The sequence below is a fragment of the Staurois parvus genome, unplaced genomic scaffold (assembly GCF_062004578.1).
Source record: "Staurois parvus isolate SC_StPar_1 unplaced genomic scaffold, SC_StPar_1.0 ptg000503l, whole genome shotgun sequence".
NCBI classification, from domain to species: domain Eukaryota; kingdom Metazoa; phylum Chordata; class Amphibia; order Anura; family Ranidae; genus Staurois; species Staurois parvus.
Genome location: NW_028318299.1, coordinates 2,430,649 through 2,456,065, shown reverse-complemented (window position 1 = coordinate 2,456,065; position 25,417 = coordinate 2,430,649). Strand labels below are relative to the sequence as shown.

Genomic DNA, 25,417 nt, shown 5'->3' with positions numbered 1-25,417 from the left:
TATCGATGCGTAAAAATGAGGAAATGCAGCATAAGCAGCTATACCATACAAGGCATATCCGTTTACATGGAAATGAAACGTCATTCCTGGGAAATCGAAGCTAAAACCTCTACAACCTGTACACATGAAATGGAGACCACATAGCAAAGTGAATACAATGAATTTACATATTTCTCCTTCAACCATAAGCTTTTCTCCAGTATATGCAGCGCTGGCTGTTGTGTGAATCCGCCTGTGCCAAAAAAGAAAAAAAGTCCCTCCATCCTACAGTCCCCTGGGCCCCTCTGGATGAACTGATTCCCCACCCAGGGAACTTCATTTACTACATAGGAGCTGCAGGGGAATGTTAGGGGTTCACATTATTCATGCAAACGTGTACTAGATTATAAAGTTTAAGGCTGCAGCTGGCTGGACCCCCCTGTTAAAGTGACGGGGCTGGGCCCCCTACCGGAGGCCCAGTGGTACCCCATTATCAGCGGCCCTGCATGGGAGTGATGTCATTGAGGCTCAGCCAGTCAGAGCTCATGAACCCGGAAGGAAGACAGAGCTTAGTTTCTCAGTAAATCCTTCGTAATGTGCCGGTATGCAATGCATACCAGCACATTATGCCTTTACCTCGCAGGATTTTTTCTTTCTTCTTTTTTTTGATGCGGTTTACTACCACTTTAATGCAAGTCTATGGGCCTCAAACTTGCAAATTCTAAAGTGCCCATTTTGAAGGCTTATATGCAAGTTATTGGCCATAGGAGTACGGGGACTTGAAGGGGCATGAATCAGTGGAAAAACATTTTCAAAAAGTACTGTTTTTAAAGGGGCAGTCATTTTTAATTGCTTAAAGTAAAAAAAAAAAAATATCATACTTGGGTCCCCATGCTAAGGGTCCCCTTAAACTACCGGCAAAGTTGCACATCTATACAATGTATACAACCTGCTGCAGCAGGAGTGGCATTTATTTTTTTAAATGACGATTTTATTAATAATGAAAAAAAAAAAAAGGCTTGCCCCCTCCCCCCCAATCCATACCAGACCCTTTAGGTCTGGTAGGAAGGTTAGAAGGGACACCACAGTAAAAAAAGTTAATAAAAAAACTGCGTGGGGTTCACGCTAAAAGCCAGACCAGGCCCTTTAGGCCTGATAGGACTTTTAAGGGGAACTCAGCCCCAAAAAAATGGGGGTAAAAAAGCATGCCAGACCCTTGATTAAAGCACAGGATGGGGGGGGGGGGGAGAGCGAGCACTCCCTCCTGAACCATACCAGGCCACATGCTCTGAACATGGGTGGGTGCTTTGGGGTAGGGAAGATTCCCCCCAAAGCACCCTGTCCCCATGTTGATGGGGACAAGAGCCTATTCCCCACAACCCAGGGCTGTAGCTGTGCAGGGGGTGATTTATTGGAATCTGGTAGGGGCCCCCAGATCCCACCCTCCCTTTTGAATGAGTATGGGGTACTACCTACCCATTTACCAAAATAGTGTAAAATGTGAATATAAACACAACAGTTTTTGACAAGTCTCTTTTTTTCTTTTATAGCCAAAAAAATGGTTTCATGTAATCCATCGTCAATCACAGCATGCAGCAATGTCATCACAATGCCAACTCGCCAACCCTCCCCCCCCAATAAAAACGTCTCCCGCTGACCCGTCTGCACCCGCCGATCACTCACTGCTATCTGACATTTGCGACTCAGATGTAAACAATTGGGCGGAGCTAGTGGTGATGTCACCCGCCGAGCACTTGCCCCTATCTAACATTTGTGAGTCAGATGTAAACAATTGGGCAGAGCTAGAGGTGACGTCACCCGCCGAGCACTTGCCGCTATCTGACATTTGTGAGTCAGATGTAAACAATTGGGCGGAGCAAGCGGTGACGTCACCCGCCGAGCACTTGCCACTATCTGACATTTGCGAGTCAGATGTAAACAATTGGGCGGAGCAAGCGGTGACGTCACCCGCCGAGCACTTGCCGCTATCTGACAATTGCAAGTCAGATGTAAACAATTGGGCGGAGGTAGCGGTGACGTCACCCGCCGAGCACTTGCCACTATCTGACATTTGCGAGTCAGATGTAAACAATTGGGAGGAACTAGAGGTGACGTCACCCGCCGAGCACGGGCCACTATCTGACATTTGCGAGTCAGATGTAAACAATTGGGAGGAACTAGAGGTGACGTCACCCGTCGAGCACGGGCCGCTATCTGACATTTGAGAGTCAGATGTAAACAATTGGGTGGAGCAAGCGGTGACGTCACCCGCCGAGCACTTGCCACTATCTGATATTTGTGAGTCAGATGTAAACAATTGGGAGGAGCTAGAGGTGACATCACCCGCCGAGCACGGGCCGCTATCTGACATTTGAGAGTCAGATGTAAACAATTGGGTGGAGTAAGCGGTGACGTCACCCGCCGAGCACTTGCCACTATCTGACATTTGCGAGTCAGATGTAAACAATTGGGAGGAGCTAGAGGTGACATCACCCGCCGAGCACGGGCCACTATCTGACATTTGAGAGTCAGATGTAAACAATTGGGCAGTGTTTTCACTGCTAACTCTGCCCAATTGTGCTGTGAGTGGCTAAAGCATTGCACCTGACCTGTAGTCAGGTGCATTGCTTTGGCTAATCCCAATGCACTGTCAGAGTGTAGTGCATTGTGGGGCGCAGCGGACGAATAGTCCGCCGAACTCTCTTACCGTTCATGTGCTCGCCGAACACACAAGCTGCCGATGTTCGAGCTGAACTTACGTTCAACACGTACATCAAGCCCATCACTAGCTGCGGGGCAAAGCTTTTATTCCAGTGGCTCCTAGGGAAGTAGCGCTACATAACCTTTGACAACAGAACCTGGAAGCTGATTGGTTTCTATGCAGAGTTGCACCAGATTTTGCACCCTCCAGTTATAGTAAAGCTCCCTTACTAGCTTTGAAAGCAAGTGTTTGTAGGCATTTGAGGAGCGTTTTCAAACACCTATGGAAATGATGCTATGGGCAGCACACAGTGCTGTTCACATTAGCAAAACAAGAGGCATTAGCGTTGCATCGAGTCAAAATTGAAGCCTCATGTCGAGCCAGGAGGAGTTGAAGTCTTTCAACGCCCCACATTCAAGTCTATGGGGACGCTCCTCAAATGCTTGGCAGGCGATTTTGGGGCGTTTGCGGGGCGTTTGCGAGGTGTTCGTGGGGTGTTAACCACTTGCCTACCAGGCACTTATACCCCCTTCCTTACCAGGCCAATTTTCAGCTTTCAGCGCTGCTGCACTTTGATTGACAATTGCGCGGTCATTCAACATTGTACCCATATGAAATTTTGATCATTTTTTTCTCACAAATAGAGCTTTCTTTTGGTGGTATTTAATTGCCACTGGGCGCTTTACTTTTTGCGCTATAAATAAAAAAGTGCAAAAAATTTGAAAAAAAAAAAAAAGTTTCTTTGTTTCTATTATAACATTTTTCAAACAGGTATTTTTTCTCCTTCACTGATGTGCGTTGATGAGGCAGCACTGATGGGCACTGATAGGCGGCACTGATGGGCACTGATAGGCAGCACTAAAGGGCACTGATAGGCAGTACTAATGAGGTGTCACGGATAGGCGGCACTGATAGGCAGCACTGATAGGCGGCACTGATAGGTGACACTGATGATGGGTACTGATAGACGGCACTGACTGGCATCACTGCTGGGCACTGACTGGCGGCACTGACTGGCACAACCCCTGGGCACTGACTGGTGGCACTGACTGGCAGCACTGCTGGGCTGCACTGGTGGGCGGCACTGGTGGGCAGCACTGGTGGGTGGGCACAGGTGGGTGGCACAGGTGGGTGGCACTGCTGGGCACATGTAGGTGGCACTTCTGGGCACAGGTAGGTGGCACTGCAGAGTGGCACAGGTGGGTGCACTGCTGGGCACAGGTGGGTGCACTGCTGGGCACAGGTGGGTGATCTGCTGGGCACAGGTGGGCGGAGCTAGTGGGCGCACTGCTGGGCACAGGTGGGCGGAACTTACGGGTGCCACTGCTGGGCACCGATCATCAGGGCACTGATCATCAGTGCCCTGATGATCGGTGCCGATCCACGCTCTGACAACTGCCGGTTCTCGGCAGTACTTTCCTCACGATCTGACAGCGTGAGGAAAGTGCAGCCGAGAACCGGCACTTGCATTTCCCTCTGATCAGCGTGTCATTGGACACCGCTGATCAGGTGGTAAAAGGCCGCTGTGATTGGCCTGTTACCACATCACGTGATCAGCTGTGTCCGTAGGACACAGCGATCACGGAGATCGCCGGGTGCGCGCCCCCTGGGGCGCGCAGGAGAGCGCGTTCTGGGAGGACGTCATATGACGTCCACCCAGAACTGGCCGGCCGCAGTGCAGCCGTCATTCGGCTATCTGCGGTCGGCAGGTAGTTAATGCCATTAGAGTTTATTATAGGTGTTTGTAGTGTGGTTTTAACGCTTGTAAAACGCTTATAAAGCGCCTCAAAACCGGGTATACGGCGTTTGGGGAGCATTTTTAACACTTGCAGGATGCCCATTCTAAAGCTCATTAATGATATAGGAGCAGTTTGGATGAGTTAGAAATTTAGTTAAGTGTGAACAAGCCAAAGAGCAATGTAATGGAAATCCAACTCACAAGACTGAAAAATGCTTCTTAAGAGGCATGAAACCAAATGGAAAAAAATAAAATGGGAACAATGGAATAAAAGAGTAAACCCAACAAAATACTAAACTGTAGTGCTCCATACACACGGGACTTTTTAATAATGTTGGTAACGTAAAGTCACGTTAAAAACGTGAGTTTTTCAGCATTTTTTAGCATTTTTATACTAGTGTTTAGCAGTGTTTTGCCGCATTTTTCGGGTTTTTTCGGTTTTTTTAACCACAAAAAAATTTTTTTTTGGTCAAAAAAAGGTCCAAAAACGCTGCTTTGTCACATGAAACGGAACTGGACCCAGTCTGTGCTTGGGTACTTCCGTTATAATACCGCTTCCCCGTCCGAACACCGACCACAGACACCACAGCTGAACATACGAGACTAGACAAGACCAGTCTTGAAATAAATCAGGGAATGGACTGCTTTATTGTAACACAGATACAAGATATATACATTCAAGGGAACAATTCCCCCCCTCCCTGCATAATGACACAGGGTGGGGCAAACCACATCTAGCAACAAGAGACACATCATCAGACACCCCCCATCAAGCCAATACACAAACACATACATCCCATAATAGTTTGCTCCCAAGCCAGACACACAATAGAACAATGGGATGCACCACATGGCATTAAACAATCCACAACCCCCCACCCCTCCTATACATGTCTACACAATATTAGGACCTATCACCCTGCACCCCTAACAGGCACAGGGTGACTTACACATAATAGAGATATGGGGAGCTGAGACAGGGGTCTCCCCACCTTTCCAAAGTGAGCTGTGTTCCATGAGCCCCCCCACCCAAAGTCACTCCTGTCACACCCGCATTTTACCTTGTTTTTCAGGATTAGAGCGTTTTTACAGCTAAAATACTCCTCTGGAAGCCCACTAGTCCTGGGTTTTTTTTTCCAGCCAAAGAATGTCCTTGCCAAAAAATGCTGATTACAGTCTACGTGTGCATGGACACCTAGGATAACATACTGGCCGTAGAAAAAAATGTCAAAAGCCAAAAACAGCCGCTGTAAAAACGTCCCGTGTAATGAGGACTAAAACAGAACCCTCAGATAAATGATAGACAAAGGGGTTCTCTTTTAGTGTATCTATAAATGCAGCTTTGACCAATTCCTCATTGCTGGATATTGCTGGACATCGCTCTGTAACTATATTTACCACTTCTGAATTTTTACCTAAATTTTGTTTCCTTACCTTCCTGCAGGTCGATGGGAGCCTTTCTGATACAGAGCGGGAAAAGCTTTGCAGTTCTGTACTGATTATATTGTATCAGGAAAAGAGAGTGAAGAATTCAACTACGTGTGTATGTATATATATATGTGGACTTTGCTATAAACACGATCCTCAAACATACGCCCTTTGTGTAAAGTTCCCCTAGTGTGTCATGATCCTGATTTATTGGCTTTAACCTTTCAATTCCAGAGCCCTTGATTCAGTCTGACAATGTGCTGTACCTGTGATGGGGATAGCATAGGAGGTGCTGCTTATAATGATGAAGTGCATAGGAGAGATTAGTGCTGAGCACCGGATGGTCTCTGAAAGAACTTTAAACCCTTACTAAATTCCCTTTGCTGCTTTTAACCCCTCGCCCTCCAGAGGATTTACCCCCCCCCCCTCTTCCTGACCTGGCCATTTCTTGTGATACAGCGCTGTTACTTTAACTGATAATTGAGCAGCCATGCAACGTTGTACAGAAATAATTACATTTACGTCATTTTGTTCCCAAAAATAGAGCTTTCGTTCGGTGGTATTTGATCACCTCTGCGGTTTTTAATTTTTTTTGTGCTATAAACAAAATAATACCAACAATTTTGAAAAGAAAAAAAAAACAATATTTTTTACTTTTTGCTATAAAACATATCCAATAAAAAAATTTTAAACATCAAATTTTTTCATACATTTAGGCCAAAATGTACTTTGCTACATGTCTTTGCTAGAAAAAAATCCCACTTATTGTATATTAATTGGCTTACATGAAAGTTATAGCTTTTACAAATGGTGGTATATATACTTTTTTTTTTCTTATACACTTGTAGTGGCGGCAATCAGCGACATATAGCGGGCATTTTGACACTGGGGGGAACTGACTAACTGCCACTGACATCCCCAGTGACACCAATACAGTGATCAGTGCTAATAAAAAGCACTGACACTGTACTAATGGCACTGGGCAGGAAGGGGTTAACATGTGGGGCGATCAAAGGGTTAACTGTGTGCTGTGTGTGTTTTACTAGGGATACATGTTGTGCAGAGAAATACACAGCAGCATGTCCTTGTTGGCAGGAGAGAAACCTGTGTTGTTTATGCACAGATCTCTCCCCTCTCAGCTTTGCTGATGATTACCAAGTGCTTTGACATGCCCAGCCGCCAATAGCGACATGGGTAGGGCGACGCGCTCCCTACCCGGAAATGCAAATCACGTATATATATGTGATTTTGTGCAGCTGTGCCGTCCTGTAGCAGTATTTCTGCTATAGAGTGGATGGCGAGCGGTAAATGGACTTCTTCTATAAGAAATCTGGATAATATATTACGTATGTGGGAATTTTTCCCATTTAATAGAGTGCAGCAACAGCCCTGAAGAAGGGAGAGTCTTTCCTCCATAAACCTATTGGCTTGATGTACTTGTCGTTACTCTCAATAAATGCCTCTTAATCTGCCATCAAAAGTGCATTCTTTTGGACATCAGGCGCTCCTTCTTTTCTATTATTCCAAGTATACTCGTGGAAATGACCTCAAGGCCATCCGAGAAAGGCAGCAGCCCAAACCCTAAGAAGGCTTACCGCCAATATCCACCATTGGGTACAACTGACTGGAGGGACATATTCCTACCCACCCGCTCAACCACCCACCTATGACCCGTGACTGATCCAGTCAGTCCAGCGTGGTCTTCAGCACAAACAAGATTTTTAAATTTGAACACACTTAACAACTCATCTACTAACACCATTTATAAATGGAACCTGGTAAAATGGGTTTTTAAACACAGTTCCAACTGCAATTCAGCGGGCAATGGGTTTTTCATGGAAGTCATTTGGATGACTCTAAAGCATCCCAATCATTTCCACACCCTTCGAAAGGTACTGCCCAACTTGACTGCCCTGCCTTGTATTTTGATGTGCCACCTGTTGGCCCAGTATCAGCATGGCAGATATTGGCAGATAGAACTGAGGGAGATCAATGAACATCTGTTTTCTGATCTCCCCTCTTGTGAATGAACACAAATTTGATGTGTTTCATCATTTCCAGATTCAACGCTGTCACAGCAGCCAGGGAAGAAGCTAATGGAGCACAATCTGGGCCCCATTACATTCAGTGAAGGGCAAAGAAAACATCAGGGGTCTAAAAGACCCCTTATATCTCAACATGGAGACCCTATGAGATAGCTATAAAGTTATAGGTTGTGTTCCCCTTATTCACTTATATTCAGAGTGTAGCATGTAATATGTTACTAATTGCCAGTGCCCCTCACCCCTGAGTTCCCTCCATGACAAAAAGTGGAAGAATCCTTTCCCTCGCAGCCACTGTCAGTGCTCTCTCGGTGCTTCTTTCCTAAACTTCTGGTCTTCACAGACAGGAGGTAACATTTGACAGTGCAGTCTGGAATCAATCTATTATCTTTAATAAGGAAGTGGGGAGTTGAAGGGGAGTACCTTGCCATCTTAGGCTATAGGGCTGTGTGTTTCTATTGATGTGCAGTGTCGGGAGACACAACTCCGGTTCCTGTATACAAGGGTGATTCCATAGGACTCCACAAAAGAAAAGAGCCACCCTCAAGCAGGAAACCTGGAGAAGCCATCATGGCACAAACGTAAAATAGAACATAGCATAGATTAAAACATCAGCCTTAAAGATTACTGTTTTCCTTTTGATGTGATCATATCTATGTAAAGAAATGTTCATTTATGCTGTTACAATTGCATCTCCCTATGCAGGATCAGTCCCTAGTATGCAATATGTATGAAGGAAATGTTTTTTTTCTTCTATTAAAATATTTTTGCAGTCCCCCCCAAAATCCATACCAGGCCCCAGGGGCAGACTGACAACTCATGGGCCCCCAGGCAATAGGGGATCATGGGGCCCCTGTGTCCTTGCCCAAACTCAAAAAAGCCTATGAAAAAGGTACCAGGGGCATCTCATGGGGCCCCCTACTGACCCCGTGCCCTCGGGCAGTGCCCGAGTTTCCAAATGGTCAGTCCGCCCCTGCCAGGCCCTTATCCAAACATGCAGCCCGGCAGGTCTGGAAGGGGAGGACAAAGTGAACGCCCCCCCCCTTCTGAATGATACCAGGCCACACGCCCTCAACATGGGGAGGGGGTGCATTGGGGCAAAGCACTTTGTCCCCATGTTGATAGGGACAAGGGCCTCTTCCCCACAACCGTGGCCAGTGGTTGTGGGGGTCTGCGGGTGGGGGATCTTATCAGAATCTTTAATAAGGGGGCCTTCAGATCCCACGCCCCCCCCCCCATGTGAATGAGTATGGGGTACATGGTACCGCTACCCATTCACAAAAAAAAAGTGTAGTGTAAAAAATAACAGCAGACAGTCTTGGACAAGTGCTTTATTAAACACAAAAATTTAAAAAATTGTCCCCTGTAGAAGATCCAATGTCAATTACAATTCCCGCCGCCACCACCCGAAAAAAAAAAAATTGTCTAATAAATTCTTTAAAAAGAAGATAAGGCACTATATTCTCTTTTTAATTACATGGTATATAAATACATGGAAGAAAACTTTGGAGTGAAGAGACCCCCTAGTGGGAAGAGGGATAACTTCATCCATTCACCTCCAGAAAAAAGGTCCCCAGGAAGCTGCGAGACCCCCTGCTGGGAAAAGGGAAAAACTCCATTCATCCATCCATCCATCTGGGAAACAGGGATTTATCCATCTGTTCACCTCTGAGTCCAATTAAAGGGACACAAGCTTGTATGACCTCACTTAACGGTTTGGTCATATATGTCAGGTGAGACCACAACTGGGGAAGGAGCACACTATTTAAGATTGATGGACTATATTTACTTTGTATTACACCATTAGAAGACACTTCAATATCACAGATTATTCAAAGATATGCATGCAGCACCAGCGTGATTGTAATATCACTCTGTGGAAATAATATTGGACTTATCCACTTGTTTTAATTTGTCCTAATTTATTTAATTAATTTATTTAATATAATCTCTTATATATACCGGTATATATACAGTTGCAAGAAAAAGTATGTGAACCCCTTGGGATTACATGGAGTTTTGCATGAATTGGGCATAAAATGTGCTCTGAACATCATCTAAGTCACAACAATAGAAGAACACAGTCTGCTGAACATAATACTACACAAACATTAGATGTTGCCATGGTTTAATTGTACATAACTTGTAAACATTCACAGTGCAGGGAGGAAAAAGTATGTGAGGCCCTAGCTTAATGACTTCTCCCAGAGCTAATTGGAGCCAGGAGTGAGCCAACCTTGACTCCAATCAGTGTGATGATATCGGATGTGTTGCTCACAGCTGTCCTGCCCTTAAAAAACACACACCTGTTTTGGGTTTACTGGTTTCAAGAAGCACTGTCTGATGTGAACCATGCCTTGCAGAAAAGAGCTCTCAGAAGACCTACGATCAAGAATTGTTGACTTGCATGAAGCTGGAAAGGGTTACAAAAGTATCTCCAAAAGCCTTGATGTTCATGTGTCCACGGTAAGACAGACTGTCTACCAATGGAGAAAGTTTAGCACTGTTGCTACTCTCCCTAGGCGTGGTCGTCCTATAAAAATGACTGCAAGAGCACAGCACAGAATGCTGCACGAGGTAAAGAAGAATCCCAGAGTGTCAGCTAAAGACCTACAGAAATCTCTGGCACATGCTAACATTTTTGTTGACACATCTACAATAAGGGAAACATTAAACAAGAATGGAGTACATGGGAGGACACCACGGAGGAAGCCATTGCTGTCCAAAAAGAAGATTGCAGCACGTTTGAAGTTTGCAAAAGAGCACCTGGATGTTCCACAGCACTACTGGCAAAATATACTGTGGACAGATGAAACCAAGATTGAGTTGTTTGGGAAGAACACACAACACTATGTGTGGAGATAAAAAGGCACAGCACACCAACATCAAAACCTCATCCCCACTGTGAAACATGGCGGAGGGAGCATCATGGTTTGGGGCTGCTTTGCTGCCTCAGGGCCTGGACGGATTGTTGCCATTGATGGGAAAATTAATTCCAGAGTTTATCAAGACATTTTGCAGGAAAACGTATGACCATCTGTCCGCCAACTGAAGCCCTGCAGAGGATGGGTGATGCAACAGGACAATGACCCAAAGCATACAAGTAATTCAACAAAACAATGGCTGCAACAGCACAGAATACGCCTTCTGGAGTGGCCCAGTCAGAGTCCTGACCTCAACCCCATTGAAATGCTGTGGCATGACCTTAAGAGAGCGATTCACACCAGACATCCCAAGAATATTGCTACACTGAAACAGTTTTGTGAAGAGGAGTGGTCCAAAATGACTCCAGATCGTTGTGCAGGTCTGATCTGCAACTACAGGAAATGTTTGGTTGAGGCTATTGCTGCCAAAGGAGGGTCAACCAGTTATTAAGTCCAAAGGTTCACATACTTTTTCCTCCCTGCACTGTGAATGTTTACATGTTATGTGCAATTAAACCATGGCAACATCTAATGTTTGTGTAGTATTGTGTTCAGCAGACTGTGTTCTTCTATTGTTGTGACTAAGATGACGTTCAGAGCACATTTTATGCTCAATTCATGCAAAACTCCACGTAATCCCAAGGGGTTCACATACTTTTTCTTGCAACTGTATATATATATATATATGTTTATATTATATTATTGATAGTGGAGAGCCACACCACTGGTTTTGAAATGCATACCTATGTGTTGTGAGATAATTTTCTTTTCTTTTATTTACCAAAATGGAAAATCGATTGCTATCTGGATTCCTCTTGGATAGCTCACCCTTCACTTCCTGTTATATCAGTGGGGCAAGAAGTGAGAGCCAATCTTTTCAACAGGAACACAGACAGCACTGAAACACATTTGTTTAGTACAATAGGGATAGAATTGGTGTTAGGCTTTTATTGCTGCTCTGGTAATGGAGCATTCCTCTCTTTTGTTGTCCTGATAACATGACAAGAAGTGAGTTGAAAACTTTCCAACAGGGGCAAGGACAAAAATAACAAGTTCAAACCTTTCCCAAGGTCACACAGGATATTATATTTTTTCTGTTGACATACTGGGTGAGGCCTTCTTTGAGATAATGACTATGCTTCATACTTTCACTTTCATTTCAGTTTCTGAGAAATACCATTTCAGGTAAAGAAACGAAACAGCAGATTAACTTGATGTGATTAAAAAACACAACTTGTTATCTAACACCATTGGACAATTCTGCTAATCAAGCTACAGGCCGAGGACAGATGGAAGGACTATGAGGCACAGAAGAGTCATTGAGAGGTGTGAGATACCATCCAGACATAGAGGACGTTTGAAGAGTGTGAGACACTGATGAGACCTTGAGGAACTTTGAAGATTGCAAGACAGCAATTAGACATAGGAGAACTTTGGAGAGTGTGAGACACCAATGAGACATGGAGGACCTTTGAAGAGTGTGAGACACCAATGAGACATGGAGGAACTTTGAAGAGTGCGAGACACCAATGAGACATGGAGGAACTTTGAAGAGTGCGAGACACCAATGAGACATGGAGGACCTTTGAAGAGTGAGACACCAATGAGACATGGAGGAACTTTGGAGAGTGTGAGACACCAATGAGACATGGAGGAGCTTTGGAGAGTGCGAGACACCAATGAGACATGGAGGAACTTTGGAGAGTGTGAGACACCAATGAGACATGGAGGAACTTTGGAGAGTGTGAGACACCAATGAGACATGGAGGAACTTTGGAGAGTGTGAGACACCAATGAGACATAGAGGAACTTTGGAGAGTGTGAGACACCAATGAGACATGGAGGAACTTTGGAGAGTGTGAGACACCAATGAGACATAGAGAAACTTTGGAGAGTGTGAGACACCAAAGAGACTTTGAGGAGTATGAGACCTTAAAGAATCCTGCAGTTAATCCTGTCCTAAATAAAAAGAACTGCTAGCTGAAATAAACAAAGTATCACCTATGAGACTCAATGGATTTGTAAACCACAGAAGAGACTCCGGATCCCTGTAGGCTGTGAGGCTCAGGGAAGGTCAATAGAGTATAACACGCAGGATTAACTCTTTTGAGCTTTACTATCACTGCCCCCAGGTGAGATTGCTCCGTCATGTTGAAGATAGCTACGGTGCTGTTTTCAGTGCATCTAAGATTTTTATTTTATTTGTCAAGAACTTTGTGTGTACTAGAATTGTTATGCCATCATAAACAAGACAATACCTGAGTAGCGATGGACTGCATGTTCAAGTCGAACATAAGTTTGACTCAAACATGGGCCATTCATATGCTCACTGAACACACGAACAGTACGTGGAAGAAGTGAGATTAACATCTCAATATATATATGGTGTTCATGATGGGACAAACAAAACTTCACTGATGAGAAGTGAACAAGATACACGAGAGAACACGAGAAAACAGGAGAGAACACGGCACAGGAACAGCAAGATAACACCAACATCAAGGAGCGTACGATACAGAAGTGACAGGCGAGGTGAAAACTCCTTAATGGTGAGTTTATTATTATCTAATAAATTAAGTCCCATATTGTTACCATAGCTCTAAATCAGAGAACAAATTGTATATTTTCAATCTCTCCTTCTCTGTGTGCCTGCTTTGGTTCCACTCTTCTTGTTTCCAGGACAGAAAGTGAGGGGATATCTCCCAATGAGGACCAAAAGAGAGATAAAAAGACTACAAGCATTTATCTGCTCCAATAAACCTTCCTGCACCCTGGGGATCTGTGTATTTTTTATATTAATTTATTTTATTGCATGCCTATTTTCAAATATCTTCACTTAGTTACATAGCTGGCAAACTTGAATAAAGACACCAATCCATCTAGTTCAACCTGTGTAGGCAGCTAAGAGAGGGCAAGTAGCCTTTGTGTCCACAGTGAAAAGTGGTGGTCATGGATATGGTGACTCTTCTGCAGGCAGGGCACGCTGGTCCCTTTTTTTCTGGTGCTGGCTGTATTATAGAGCCATTACATGCAGAAGAGGTGATGGAGTGGATAACTCAGCCATCCCCATCCTCCTCATCCTCTGTCACCGAGGCTCCTACTACTTTGCCTTCCACAGCAGCTGTGGCTTCTACTACAGGCTCCTTGTCCTCCACAACTGCTCCTTCCATAGCACCACCATCATGCACGAAGGAGTCACTTATTCAATTAGAGTGTCAGTTACATGCTGCTGGAGGCTGTGCAGCAATTTGAATGTTCTGATGTTGGCTCCCAGGATAAGGAAATGAGCGATGTGAGCCTAGAGAGAGGGGGTGCCAGTGAGGGAAAAGATGAGGGCAGTAATATTCCCCCAATCACAGCACACTGCCAGTATCTGCATCATATGGTGCAGGATTATCTAGGGGCAAGAGCAGACTAGGAGACATTTCCAACTGAGCATCCACTGGGTTACTGGGTCTTGAGGATGGATCACTGGCCAAACCTTACTCAATATGCCATCAGGCTACTGGCCTGTCCTGCCTCCAGCGTGCATTCCACACAGACATTCAGTGCTGCTGGTAGTTTTGTGATGGATAAAAGAGTGCGTCTGTCCACAGACTCCATTGACTGGCTGACATTTATCAAAATGAATCAGTCCTGGATCAATAGCAACTATCTTGCCCCTGATGCTGATGTAACTGATTAAATTTGTTATGGATCTGGGTCTGCCTATGCTGCCTATCCTATTCCTGAATCCTGATTATGCTAGCTTCCAACAATTGTTTTGGTTTAGGGCACCACCAACACCCAAGGCCCAATTTTCCGGCACCTGTTCCACAAGTGCATGCAATTTCAATTTTTCACTATTTTTCTCTAATTGTTAATAATTTTTAACTGCAGGGTCCGAGCTACACTCGGGCTTACCCTGCGGCGCTGCATAGGGAGTCCCTGTAGCACTTACCTTGTCCTGCACTCCCGCAATGTGTCCCCTGCAGCGTCCCCGGCCATCTCCTCCGGCGGATGCCGGCATCTGGCTTCTGTGTTCCTGTCCCTGTAATGTCGGAACGCATTTGAAAATGTAAAAAAATGTCATTTTTTTCAAAAACTATTTTCAATAGTAAAACATTGCTGTTTCAACCCATTTCACATACATTGTGTCCCTAGTGCTTTGTCCGGCGCCCTGCCTGCATTTTTACTGTTCTTTCTGCCTGGAAACTGAGAAACGTCCATGGCGTCCAAAAAAGTGTCCCTTTGGGTCAAAAGCGGGTTTAGATCAGCTAGAGAACAGCGATAGTAAATCAGAACCACTTGCAGAATTGAGTGATAATGATCCGTGGGGGAAATTCCTCATCAGACACTGAAAACGATTCTGCGACTGAGCTCAGCGATGTGCGAACTTGGCGCTCTATTTCACATTTCAGTGTTTTTGGTTTGATTATATTATTGAATTAAATGTATTATTATTTTTTATGAATATTTATTAAATTATAATTTATGATTTCATGTTTCAAATTTTATCATCCCCGGGATGTTTACTAGACTCTTGTTCGGACAGATTTCAGTGAGTTATTCCTAAAAATTACAGGTCTACAATAAAAAAACTACATATTTCCATGCAAAAAAATGTACCGCTTTCAGCACAGAAATACTGACATAATCAGACCGCTAGGGAGGTTAAAACACCACATTTTTTTTCCGGGACGTTAGCCATAAAGACATGTAGAAAAAGTCTATGGAAGCAGCGTGGTGCCTTGAGTGCAGAAAAAGGAGTTTCCTGTACACAGACTATGTCCATGTAATTTCTGTCTCTCTTTCCATAGCATTCAACGTTTAAAAGGACTATTAAGACCATGGGCGTTCATAGACACAATCTTTAGCACCATACTGAAAAATACAGTAATATGATGGGTTGTCACCATCTACTGAGTAAGAATTGGCAAGGCAGCATTTGCAAAATATATAAACCACTCACAGTGTCCAGATGTACCTGCTGGCAGCACTCACCCCTCCATGCATGAAGGGTCCTTCGATAGATCGTAGAAAATTCCTAAGTTAAAGCAAGTGTCAGTGCTCTGTTAGGCAAACTGGTAGAAAAATATAGAAAAAACTTGAGAAAAACAATGTGAACAGACATCAAATAAGCTTGAGTGAACCAAATCACATCAGTGTGTTGCGGGTTTGTTCCGGGAAGCACGGGCAACTATTTTCACAATTCAATTTAATTGCGAGGTAAGTGGGAAACATTTTTGTTGCCCAAGCAAAAGTTCAATCTGTATTAACCAGCAACTTGTTCCCATCCAGATTTAACTTTTCTAGGGGAAGATTTAGCGGATATACTGTAAGCTCCCCTTCAGCAGGTAGAATTCCCCATTTCTTGGCTAGTTGAAAGCCCTCTTCCTCTGAGCTGACAGTCCGTAGGCAGTTATCTTTCATCTCTCCCATCTCTCCCACCGCACACGCCAAAGTTCTGGGTGTCACCCTGGACTCCCACCTCTCCTTCCTACCCCACATCCAACTGCTATCTAGATCTTGCAGGCTCCACCTCCGCAACATCTCCAAGATACGCACATTCCTCACCCCAGACACCACCAAACAACTCTTACACTCCCTCATCATCTCACGCCTGGACTACTGCAACTCCCTTCCCACTGGCCTACCCAAATGAACGCTATCGCCACTCCAGTCGATCCTAAACTCAGCGGCGAGACTCATCCACCTCACTAACCGCTCCACATCTGCCACCCCCCTCTGCCAATCCCTTCATTGGCTCAAACTGCTAACTCTAACCTACAAAGCCATTCACAATGCCGCCCCAAACTACATAACTGACCTGATACCCAAATACTACCCCACCCGTGCCCTCCGCTCCTCACAGAACCTCCTACTCTCTAGCTCCCTGGTCTCCTCCCCCCACGCCCGATTGTAGGACTTCTCCAGGACTTCCCCAATCCTCTGGAACTCCCTACCCCAGTCCATCAGACTGTCGCCTACCCTCCTCACCTTCAGGCGCACCCTGAAAACCCTCCTCTTCAGGGAAGCCTACCCCAACCTCAACTAACACCCGACCTGACCTAACAACTAACCTCCTCCACTCCTCCTGCCACTCCATCCCCCACAGCCATCTCCTCCTGTGCCACCTTCACCTTCCCCTCCCTCCTAGATTGTAAGCTCGAAAGAGCAGGGCCCTCGTGTATTGTATTGTTACTGTCTTGTCTCATGTTCTGTCCCCCTTGCTACTGTACAGCGCTGAGCATACTCTTTGGCGCTATATAAATACTGTATAATAATAATAATAATCTTTCATTATCAGAAACTTAGTGGGAAACCCCATTGATATTGAATGTTATTGTTACGCAGTAATTTCGTAAAGGAGATTCATTTTTTACAGGCTAAAAAAATATGCTGGGAAAGATCGGTGAAAAGAGAGATCCCACTATATGGGGCTGGAAGTGGAATATGTTTTCTTGCAAAAATCATTAATTCTTCCTTCACATGGTAGAAGTAAATTTTAGCAATAATGTCCCTAGGGACATGGTCAGGAAGGAAGGTTTCGGCAGTCTATGCACTCTGTCCACTATTACTTCTCTATCTGGTATATGAGGCAATAGTGAAGTAATCATCTGTTGTACATATCGTCTGAGATCTGCAGCTGGGACAGTTTCACTCACTCCCCTAAATTTGATATTATTCCTGCGTGAGAGGTTCTCTAGATCTTCCATTTTAATTTTTAGGGCTTTCAACTCTTCTTAGTTATCAGTATGGGCATCAGCTAATTTGTTGTGAGCAGTAGCAAATTCACCCATCTTAGATTCCACGTCGTCCACCTGCTCCCCCAGATTTTCCACCTCTGCATTCACTTGCATCACAAAACTCATTATATCTTTATGTAAAGAGCCTTTGAGGGTAACTAGCATATCTTTCATAACTGAGATGGTTAGAGGTAAGGTCTCAGCAGTATAGTCCTCCAGAAGTTCTATAAATTCTCTAGTAGTGTTATGAGAGAAGAGAATCATTAGACTGCTCACCTATACTCTGCTGGTCTGGGGAGCATCTCTGTTTAGCCTTCTGCAGGCTGCTAGTAGGGGTGTTGCATGTAGATTTTGCAGGGCTAGCATTCTGTGAATGGGAGTAATGGCTCTCCTCTGCCTCATGGCAAGGTCAGAGAATTGCTGGGACTGGGGCCATCTTGGGAGGAGGGAACACCCACTGGAGTGAAGAACTACTTTCATTTGCGGGGTTCCTCCTTGATATTCCTCTTCCCCATGTATCTGGGTAGGGTCCCCACACTCTAAAGATGCTGACTGAGGCAAAAAATATGTTTCCCGCTGCCCCCCATCACTTTAAATAGCTGAAGCTGTCGGCAGTTCCTGATGCTCTCACTCTAAACGGCCATCTCTATCAGCTGCTGGCCATGCCCCCCCATGAAAAAAAGTTTTTTTTACTCATTCATGTCCCTCAGGGCAGTATCGGAGTCCCCATATCCCTTTTATGGCCAATAGCTTGCATATAAGCCTTCAAAATGGGCACTTTTGAATTTGCAAGTTCGAGTCCCATAGACTTGCATTAGGTTCCATATTTGCGGCAAACTTTTGGTCCTTTCCAATGTTCTACTATGAACCGAACTGGGGGGGGGGGGGGTGTACAACCCATCACTAGTGACCACGTGTCCTCTTAAGCTCCCTGAGACTGAATTGTTTTGTCCCTATGCTAGAGTTATCATTGAGATATTTGTATATGACTATCATATCTCCACATCATTCCACATAACTGAGATCCTGCAGTCCTCTTACTAGTTTTGTTGACCCTCTCTGGACTCTCTCCAATTCTTGCACATCTTTCCTGAGGTCTGGTGACCACAACTGGGCAGCATATTGAAGATGTCATTGAACCAGACTTTTATAAAGTGGCAGAATTATAGTTTTATTTCTTGAATGAATACCTTTTTTAATGCATGCTAATATTCTGCTGGCTTTGCTTGCTGCAATTTCGGCATTGCATACCATTGCTGAGCCTGTCATCTACTAGGATCCGCAGATCTTTTTCCATCTTGGATTTCCCCAAAGTGCCCCCCCACCCATAAGTAACTTCACATTTGTGAGTTAACATTTGTAGTCCCCAAGTGCATTACTTTAGTTTTTTTTAACATTAAACCTCATTTGCTATTGTTTTGCAGCAGTCAAAATGGTTAATTTGCATGCTAATAGAAAAGACATTTAAGAAATGACAAACCTTGGATGAGTGAACAGTTCTGTCTGCCCAGTGTATATATGTCTCCCATTATGATAACATTGCCTTGCCTTGCCACCATTCCTAACTGTGACAGATCAGGCTCCTCCTCATGGTTCAGGTTAGGGGGTCTTTAGCATATTCCCATTTGTTTCTTCCCTTTGAAACACTATGCCATGATGATTCCACCTTCCCCCTTGTTTGTAACGTACCTGGTGGTGGAGCCTGATATGTGGAGGTTGGCTTCTTTTACACCTCTGGCTCAGGAACCCTGGTAAAGGGACAGGAGCAACAAAACAAAAAAACAGAAAAAAAGTCCCCTGTGCTCAAGAGTTGTGGGATGATATGAACAATGCAGATCTTTAAGCCTCCATCTCCTGCACAGGCCTAGCTGCCCTCTAAGGGTCGGGAGGGGGAAACCCAAATGAGAAACTGCAAAAACAATGGAAGAAAGGGCGCACCAGTCTAGTGCATTACCTGAGAACAGAATTTTTATTAAAACACCAAAATATATACTCACAAACAATTATGTGTCAAAAGCATCATAATCTCAAAGTGACCAGGTCACCAGGTCAGCTCCCAATCCTCGAGAAGACCCTCAAATGGCTGATGTGTTTTGAGGGACAGTCCCCTCTTCCTCAGAGCCAATCCTGCCAGCTACACACAGTCTTTATAAAGCTAAATGTTGGAATCACATGGTGCTGGGCAGACTCCTTCCACTGGGGGTGTGTATGGATGAAAGGGACAGGAGCACCTGAGCACAGAGTGGGCACTAGTGCCTGACTAGTCTTCCATTGCAGAATGCCGGAGAGCAGTGTATGCATTGCTGATGAGCAGGCTGTGCTTTGCTGAAAAGCAGATGGTGCATTGCTGAAAAGCAGATGGTGCATTGCCAAGAAACAGGCTGTACGTTGCTGAAGAGCAGGTTGTCCATTGCTGAGAAGCAGGCTGTACTTTGCTGAATAGCAGGCTGTCCATTGCCAAGAAGCAGGCTGAACATTGCTGAAAAGCAGGCAGTGCATTGTTGAAGAGCAGGCTGTACGTTGCTGAAGAGCAGGTGGTGCATTGCTGAAGAGCAGGCTGTGCGTTGCAGAAGACAAGAACAGGAGCTAGGCATGGGTCAGCAGGTTTTGATGCAGGAGAGCTAGGTCAGGCAGTCCAGGTCGGCAACTGAAAGGCAGATCAAGGTACAATACAGCAGACAGAAGAATAGTCAAGGTCAGGCCAGGGTCGGTAACAGTAAGCAGATGAGTGGATAAGCAGAAGGAGCAGGCAGAGATGAAAATCCAAAGACAAGTCAGGGATTGGTACAGGCAGCATTCAGGCAGGGTCAGGAGTAGATCAAGTTGGTAAAAGGAAGTCAACACAAGAACAGGTATCAGATGCTTCAGAGAACATAATAGAACAAATGGCAAGGACCTCAGGTCATGCAAGTTAAATAACCAGCCTGGTGTTTGTGCACATTCACGCACCCATTCGTGCTCCCAAGCACCCTTTCACACTCGCAAATCAATGTTCTGCCTTTCCGGACTCTGCCCCTTCAGTATGGTCACATGTAGAGTTGCCATCTAGGCTGAGACTATAAGGCCAGCAGTTTAAAAAAAAAAAGTGGCAACCTTAGTCACATGACAGATGGGGTCTTCTTCTTTTTTGCTTTGTCTTCAGCACTAGGCAGCTGATATCATGAAAAAGTCCTGTTCTCTGCATCACTGTACTGTGAGTACAGGGTGCCATGATGACAATCCCCTGCGGGGAGTCCTTGATGCTCTGGTGATTGGTAAATTCATAGTCTTCATATTGTTTGGCAGCCATTTTGTTCATGCTTTCCTCATATATTAACATATAATGGATTTTTTTTTTTTTTTGCTAACATCGACATATGATTATAAAATTCTAATGACACCTAGGCCATTCTTCATCAAGCAATGTAACATATACCCCCAATTACAAATATTTTTTTGTTTTAAACATGTGAGTCAGCAGGATGATATTGTAAGTTGAACCAGATTCCAAAGACTGTTTTCAGCTTTTCTTATATTTTTCTTCCCACAGGTTACACAAAATTGGGAAAATGAATAACAGCAAAGTGAAAGTGGCTGTGAGGGTTCGTCCTCTGAATCAGAGGGAGAAAGGACTAAACTCAGAGTGTGTTGTTCGAGTCAATGGAAACCAGATTACCCTTTTGCCATCTATTTCCTGCAAGGAAAAAGACAGAAAAGAACCTCATATCTTCACATTTGACAACTGTTTCTGGACAGAGGATAGACCTGAAACTGGGCAGGAGGATGTTTTTGAACATCTCGGAGATGGAGTTCTTGAGAACATATGGCTTGGTTACAATGTGTGTATCTTTGCCTATGGCCAAACAGGTTCAGGAAAAACATTTTCAATGATGGGGACAAATAACCAACCTGGTATTGTACCAAGACTCTGCTCTGCTTTATTTAATAAAGAGTCCAATGATGCAGAAACCATCAGGATTGAGGCTTCTTATCTTGAGATTTACAACGAGGAGGTGAGAGATCTTCTAACGTCTGCAAAAAAGCAAAATAAACTAAGAGTTCGAGAAGGCAAACAAATTGGCCCATATGTTGAGGAGTTATCTTGCCATGCTGTTCAAAGCTATGAAAAGATTAAATTGCTGTTGGACCAGGGTAATAAACAGAGGGCCATTGCAGAAACCAAGATGAATGAGCAGAGTAGTCGTTCTCATGCCTTACTAACACTGACCGTTACACAAACATGTAATGATCGCACATCTGGAGCCTTCAGGGAGTTGGTGAGTAAGGTCAGCCTGGTAGATCTGGCAGGGAGTGAGAGGTCCTACAAATCTGGAGCCCAAGGCCGTCAGATTAAAGAAAGTTGCAATATCAACAAATCCCTCCTAACTCTGGGACTAGTCATAAATTCTTTGGCTGAAATCTCAGAAAATAAAAGGAAGGTCCAATATGTGAATTATAGAGACTCTGTACTCACCTGGCTACTAAAGAACAATCTTGGAGGAAACAGCAAGACGATTATGTTGGCCACGGTCAGTCCTGCAGCAGATAATTATCAAGAAACGCTCTCTACCCTAAAATACGCAGACAACGCCAAACGAATAGTCAACCAAGCCGTGGTGAATGAGGATGTGAAATCCAAAGCCATAGAGGAGCTACAGGAGGAAATAAAAAGACTCAGAGAGGCGCTGACAACAAGAGATAAAGTAAAGGAGGCAGAAGTACAGGAACTAAAGTCACAGTTGAAAGAAACAGAAGTAAAGGAACTAAAGTCACAGTTGAAAGAAAAAGAAAATCTTCTTAGAGATTTGAAAACCTCGTGGGAAGAAAAGCTGAAAAGGACCGAGGTTGCTACACAGGAATGGCAAAATAATTTAGAGAATATGGGTGTCATTCTTAATAAACAGGATGCCGTATTCAAAAATGAATGTTATCTTACCCAACGTGGTATACACTTAATTATCCATCATATAAATTATATCATCAAGATTGGCTCTGGACCTTCTCAAGATATCCAGATCTCTGGTCCTGAGGCTGAGTGTGAACATTGTGAGATCAGGAAGACAGAAGAAGGAGAGGTTTTTCTAATTCCAGTTGACAACTCAAAAACCTATGTCAATGGCTCACCGTGTAACACGAAGACCCAGCTGTGGCATGACGATAAAATACAACTAGGAACAAATGTATTTATTTTACACCTTCCCAAAAGACCAAAGCCAGAACATCATGCAACTTTACCAAGGTATTTTTTTTAATTTCAGGACACATGTAATAGTAAATTGCAGGTAATATATGACACATAAAGGCAGACAACAGAAAATTATAACTAAACTATGCTGTGAGTCAGTCAGGTCTTTGTAGCTGGATATGCACGTTTCAACTGTTTCTTAAACTACAGTGTTCTAATGGTTTCACTTTAGGATATGTCCGGGGGCGGACTGACCATTTGGAAAGGGCCCGGGGTCAGTAGGGGGCCCCATGAGATGCCCCTGGTACCTTTTTCATAGGCTTTTTTGAGTTTGAGCAAGGACACAGGGGCCCCATGGTCCCCTATTGCCCCAGGGCCTCATGAGTTGTCAGTCCGCCCCTGGATATGTCGATGCATGGTTGCCACACACAATGTGAAAAAAGTTAAAAACATGAAGTTATGGATTTTATAATGCTAATTAGTGCAAAAAGTACCCTCATAGCAGCCATTGGGTTTGGTCCAGTCTAGAGGTGGCTTGTGTGTGCAGGAGAGAAAGCTGACAATGGCTGCAAGTGCCTGGGAGATGACATCACCCATAGACTTAGGGCAGCACAGTGGCTAAATGGTTAGCACTTCCGCCTGGCAGTACTCGGGTCGTTGGTTTGAATCCCAGCCATGGCACCACCTGCCTAGAGTTTGCATGTTCTCCCTGTGCCTGCGTGGGTTTTCTCCAGGTATTCTGGTTTCCTCCCACGCTCCAAAGACATGCTGGTAGGTTAATTGGCTCCTGTCTAAATTGGCCCTAGTATGTGTATGTATGAATGTAAGTTAGGGACCTTAGACTGTACACCCCTTGAGGGTTAGGGACTGATGGGAATGTACAATATATATGTAAAGTGCTGTGTAAATTGATGGCGCCATATAAGTACCTGAAATAAATATACTTACTATGGGGTGTCAGCTGCCCCTCCCCTCCACAGAAGCCACTGATGACAGCTGAGACTGGGTCCGGACTGGTTTCAGAATAGGTAAGTAGAGGGATCTTTTCTTTATAGGGTTAGATAGAATAGGTTTAGAATAGGGATGGGGGTAGGTTTAGTGTTTGTGAGGTTTTCACTGGAATTCCAGCTTTCCCGCTGCCCTATAGCAGTTATACTGCTACAGGGCAGTAGGGTGCTCAAAATCACATATATGATTTTGCACTTTTGGGTAGGGGGCTGCGAGCTGCGCCCTACCCAAGCTGCTATTCGAGGCCTTGTCTGTCAATCACCGGGTCCTGGCCAGTGATTACTCATCGGCACTCGGTGATCGAGGAGCATTATTGATGAAAGGAGAGAACTGTATGTAAACAACACAGATCTCTCCCCTGTCACCTCCTGCACACTGCTTTGTATGGCTCTGCATATCAGAGCAATATCAAAGCAATGTGCTTACAGTTGAAAGCACACACACAGCACACATTAAAACAGCACATAGCACACAGGTAACCCTTTGATCACCACAGATGTTAACCCCTTCCTGCCCAGTGCCATTATTACAGCATCAGTGCTTTTTCATCACTGTATTGGTGTCACTGGGGATGTCAGCGACACCAAGTCAGTTCCCCCCCAGTGTCAGAATGCCTGCTGCAGTCCTGCAGTCCCACTATAAATCACTGATCGCCGCCATTACTAGTAAAAAAATACCAGTATATATACAGCCATTTGTAAACACTATAACTTTCACGTAAACCAATTATTTTACATGTATTGGGATTTGTTTTAGCAACGGCATGGAGAAGAATACATTTTGGCCTAAATTTATGATGAAATTTGATATTTTACATTTTTTTGCTGGGCATGTTTAATAGCAAAAAGTCAAAAATATTGTTTTTTTCTCAAAATCTTCTGTCTTTTTTTTTTATAGCGCAAAAAATAAAAAACGCAGAGGCGATCAAATACCACCGAAAGAAAGCTCTATTTGTGGGAAAAAAAGGGCATACATTTCATTTGGGTGCAGCATTGCATGACCGTACAATTGTCAGTTAAAGTAACGCAGAACGTAACGCAAAAAATGGTCAGGAAGGGGGGTAAACCCTCTGAAGGGCAAGGGGTAATGCCACTTTTGTCCTGCAGCCTCTTTACAGCCTGCCCCTGTCCATATGCACTATGGTGATAACAGGCTTCATGTGTTTTTGCACAGGGCATAGTTCATAATTGTTGATGGCTGCAATTTTTTTTTTTTTTACCTGGGTATTGTGCATCAGTGCAGAAGATTAAGTTTCTGTTGAGAGAGCATGCTTTACAGGCAGGATATTGTGGGAGACAAGGGCAGAGTGTTGGCGCCCTACACCACAAAATGCCCACAAAAATATTATATCAGTAGAATCAGTTGTATTGTCATGGAACCTAGAGATTAAAATAAAAAAATAAAAATATTTTCATGGAAAAGCTGATATGTCATTTTAACGGTTGAGTTTACATCTAGTTTAACAAATTATGCTTTGAGTTCTTTGATTTGCAGTGCTGGGGCACAATTCTATATTCACAGATTTGTACACATAGAAATACTTTTAAGATGCCCCAACATCTGATACCCCTATTCCTATCCCCCAACATCTGATACCCCTATTCCTATCCCCCAACATCTGATACCCCTGTTCCTACCCCCAACATCTGATACCCCTATTCCTATCCCCCAACATCTGATACCCCTATTCCTATCCCCCAACATC

The 25,417-nt window shown here is 44.3% G+C and overlaps 1 protein-coding gene across 1 annotated transcript in view; it reads left to right on the top strand.

Moving 5' to 3' along the window:
• The first annotated feature begins 13,182 nt into the window (after nucleotides 1-13,182).
• Nucleotides 13,183-25,417, top strand: part of LOC149451998 (uncharacterized) — a 77,565-nt gene continuing 65,330 nt past the window's right edge. Inside the window, exons 1-2 of the mRNA XM_089689878.1 lie at nucleotides 13,183-13,361; nucleotides 21,070-22,758. Of these exons, the coding sequence (XP_089546004.1) occupies nucleotides 21,089-22,758 (1,670 nt within the window). The 5' untranslated portion in view covers nucleotides 13,183-13,361; nucleotides 21,070-21,088. The remainder of the gene's footprint in view (nucleotides 13,362-21,069; nucleotides 22,759-25,417) is intronic.